Source organism: Xenopus laevis, chromosome 1S, assembly GCF_017654675.1.
Source record: "Xenopus laevis strain J_2021 chromosome 1S, Xenopus_laevis_v10.1, whole genome shotgun sequence".
Taxonomy (NCBI): Eukaryota; Metazoa; Chordata; class Amphibia; order Anura; family Pipidae; genus Xenopus; species Xenopus laevis.
The window spans coordinates 102,389,234-102,392,744 of NC_054372.1; the positions used below are offsets into that span (position 1 = coordinate 102,389,234).

The 3,511-nt window shown below is 48.2% G+C and overlaps 1 protein-coding gene across 1 annotated transcript; it reads right to left on the minus strand.

Moving 5' to 3' along the window:
• Positions 1-338: 338 nt before the first annotated feature.
• On the minus strand, positions 339-3,084 carry LOC121399401 (transmembrane protein 271-like). Its single transcript, XM_041580029.1, has one exon. The coding sequence runs from the start codon at positions 2,514-2,516 to the stop codon at positions 1,659-1,661; it is 858 nt and encodes a 285-aa protein (XP_041435963.1). The 5' UTR covers positions 2,517-3,084; the 3' UTR covers positions 339-1,658.
• Positions 3,085-3,511: the final 427 nt, after the last annotated feature.

Below are 3,511 nucleotides of genomic sequence, written 5' to 3' on the forward strand. Positions count from 1 at the left end.
AGGTGCTAGTCAGAAAAAATTGTATATTCATGTAGAAAGCTGACGCACACTGGGATTTATCAAAATAAAACTTGTTTTATTGGATCGACGTTTCGGTCCACACACAGACCTTTATCAAGATAGATACAAAGTGCAAGTGTAGACAATTTTATAGACTATAGTCATAAAGTCTATAGTCTATAAAATTGTCTACACTTGCACTTTGTATCTATCTTGATAAAGGTCCGTGTGTGGACCGAAACGTCTATCCAATAAAACAAGTTTTATTTTGATAAATCCCAGTGTGCGTCAGCTTTCTACATGAATATATATATATATATATATATATATATATATATATATATATATATATATATAGATGCAAGGAATCCACTTTTTGGGATTCAGCCGAATCCCCGAATCCTTCGTGAAATACCTCACCGAATCCTAATGTAGAAGCTCTTACCATATGTATTTACCAGGCAGGCACCTCAAGTGTAAAAAAAAAAAAAAAAAAAGTAATATAGTATTAGGTTTTCATTTAAAAGTGCAGCTTTTACATCTTAAAATAAAGAGGATAAAACCAAAAATCTTGTGTCAATATAAAATTCCCAAGGCTGTAAACTGAAGCCCCCCCCCCCAAGAGGCTGAATCCATTATACAGATTCCCAATGGGCATGCTACTTGTCACTTGACACTGCTTCAGAAGTCCTATATGGACTGTGAAAAAAATAGAGTTTAAGGGAACCAGATCTCTCATGTGTTTGGTACCCGTGGAGCTTTGTGCGGTTCTCGTTCCTTGCATCAAATCCCATTTGTGGCAGTCAGCTTGCTTACATTCTTAAGCTATAAAACAATTATTTCATGATTTATTAACAGGAGAGAGAAAAAAGAATGATAGGAGGATTGACAGTATCAGAAGCCCTCACCGATACCATCTCGGAGATTCGATAAAGATGAGTAATCTCCATCAGATGTGGAAGAAAATAAAAAAGCCTTTTTCAACTGACATAATCGTTTTACAGCTAGATACGGTAACCATGGCAATAGTGACAAATAGCAAAATTTCGTTTTACACTGGCACGACAAAATGAATGTGAAGAGGAGGACAATTACTGATTAATCCATGGTCCGTGTATATAAATCAGAAATTAAAACGGGCTGCTTTTCTTGGGGTGGGGGGGATGAGTATGGGTTCTTGTCCATGGGAACATAATTCTACTGTAAGGGTGTCCTATGTAGCAGCCTTCTAGCTGTTGTTTAGTTGTGATTGCCAGCGCTCCCAGACTTCCTTTAACAATCTAGCGGTTGTGGCGCAAACAACAGCAAAAAGGCATCAGCTTGGACATTTGTTGAAAATGAAGGCGCCTTATACTAGCATTGAGCACTCCCCCCGGGCAAATGAAAAAGTGATTACAGTGCATATTTTTTCAGACACCTGTCACTCACACACAAGCAACTTGCAGCATATTTGGCCTTTCAACCCAAGCACATACATTGGTCAGGAGCATTGTGCAATAATATTTGCGCTTATATCGGAATACATCATGTAAATGGTCACCAATTGCAACGTCCCTGTCCCATTTCCATTGATTGTCAGTGCAGATCATAGAGCAGTGGGAGCTGGGCCCCTGTACAGAAGTTATTGGGGGGTGCACAGGCTGCTCCTCACACAGTAGTTATGTGGTGGTGGTGGTGGCGGTGCTGCTGCACATTTCTGTGGTGGGATAGATCTCATCATAGGGAGGGGGCTGCTCATTAGGCAGAGGGTAGCAGTAGGGGTAGGACGGGCTCAAATCAGGGTCCATGGGGGAGTAACCAGGCAACTCTATGGAAGGATGTCCCCCACAATGCACCTCAACCCCGGCCTCGTCAAACAGTTGAAAGACCCCCACGTTGATGTAGGAGACGGACTGAAAGGGTAAGTAGTCGTGCTCGTCGTTGGTCAAGATGGAGCCCTGGCTCTGAAAGCGCCTCCTCCCGCCACATCTCCTCCTCCTGCGCCGCCTGCGCTGCTGAGCGGACTTGTAGTTCTTGACGAGCAGCAGGTTGAGCAGCCCCAGCAGACACTCCAGGGAGTTAAAAATGGTGGAGATGACCAAGCCCCGCTGGTAATCCTTTAATTTCTGGCACTTAGTGGCGGGGCTGCCGACCCCCTCCTGCAGGCAGTAGTGCGAGTACTTCCTCTCCACCAATGACACAGCGTCCCCGTCTATCACCGCCCCAGCGAAGGCGCTCAGCACCCCCAGCATGAACACCAGCACCCCGAGGAGCAGAAAGTTCTGGCTTCCCGCGCGGCTCTCCCCAGACTCGTCCTCCCGGCAGCAGATAAGGGCGGAGCCCAAGAGGGAGAGGCCGGCGGAGAGCAGCAGCCCAGAGTAGAATGCGCCGGCGGCCGTGCCCAGGCGGAACGGTTCCCCCCTCAGTTCAGAACCCAGAGTGAAGCACTTGAGGCCCACGGCGGCCGCGCTCAGGGCACAAGCGAGCAGGAGACAGCTAGAGAGCAGGGCGCAGGCTCCCCTCACTCCCCACTTCATCCTCCGCGCCGGCCTCTACGCCTGCCTCTCTCTCTCGCACCCCTCTTCTTCTTCTTTTCCTCCGCCTCCTCCTCCTCTGCTCCGGCCGGCTGTCTCCCCTCATCCTCCCGCGTCCTCCTCCCCGACTGCCCTTCCGAGGACGGAGATGGCGGCCCCGTGGGCTGAGGAGGACATGCTTTATTATACAGAGGGCTCGGGGAACGGCATGTACCGGCGGCTCCTTCCCGGCTCAGTCGGCTGCGACAATGTGCGTCTCACTCGCTGCTTCCGCCCTCATTGCATTATCTCACTGCTCTGAGGAGAAGGGCATTAAATATTGATATGGGGGGGGGGGGGGAGACAGATACAATCCGCAGAGTAACCAGCAAAGCGGAGCCAGTGCTCACAACTATCCTTGATGCCAGACACTCGGATTTTGGAGCTCAGAGAGAGAAAAAGCCCACACCACTTAGCAGTTTGATGTCATGAAGCCCACACAGAGCTGCCTCCCTCCCCCACGACTGCTATCTTTAACCTGCGTGTCTTACGAGCGCCGAACAGGTTAACGGAGGAGAATTCCGAAGGCTCGGCTTTAGCCTCCCTAAAAAGAAGTCCTAAAATGCTGTATTGTATTGGCATGTCATTAAAGGCAACCGCGGGGAGAAGTGTTTTATAACCAACACCCCCGAATCCAATAAACTCCAACTAGAGGTCCTGCTTGGACATGTGTGTGCTGCTGTCTTGCTGCACTATTAGAGCCAAGAAAGGACGGTTTGATTCTATAATAGCTCCAGGATGCCACCCCCTTATTCCACATTTTATGCGTAAATAAAAGGAATAAAGTTAATTGCTGTTTTCTTTGCAGGCAGGCGACCCAGCGACTCATCGCAATCAGTGGTGCCATTATTCTTCATAAGCCTCCAGTTTAGTTTCCTGCCCTTCTTGCCAACATTCAGATCAGTGGTTTCAGGTTAATCACCTGCAATTGTGTATCTCTGCACCATTCTCCTGCTTTC

What these genes read in the sequence shown, in the direction of transcription:
- LOC121399401 (XM_041580029.1), bottom strand. Translation starts at nt 2,516, where the DNA reads ATGAAGTGGGGAGTGAGGGGAGCCTGCGCCCTGCTCTCTAGCTGTCTC.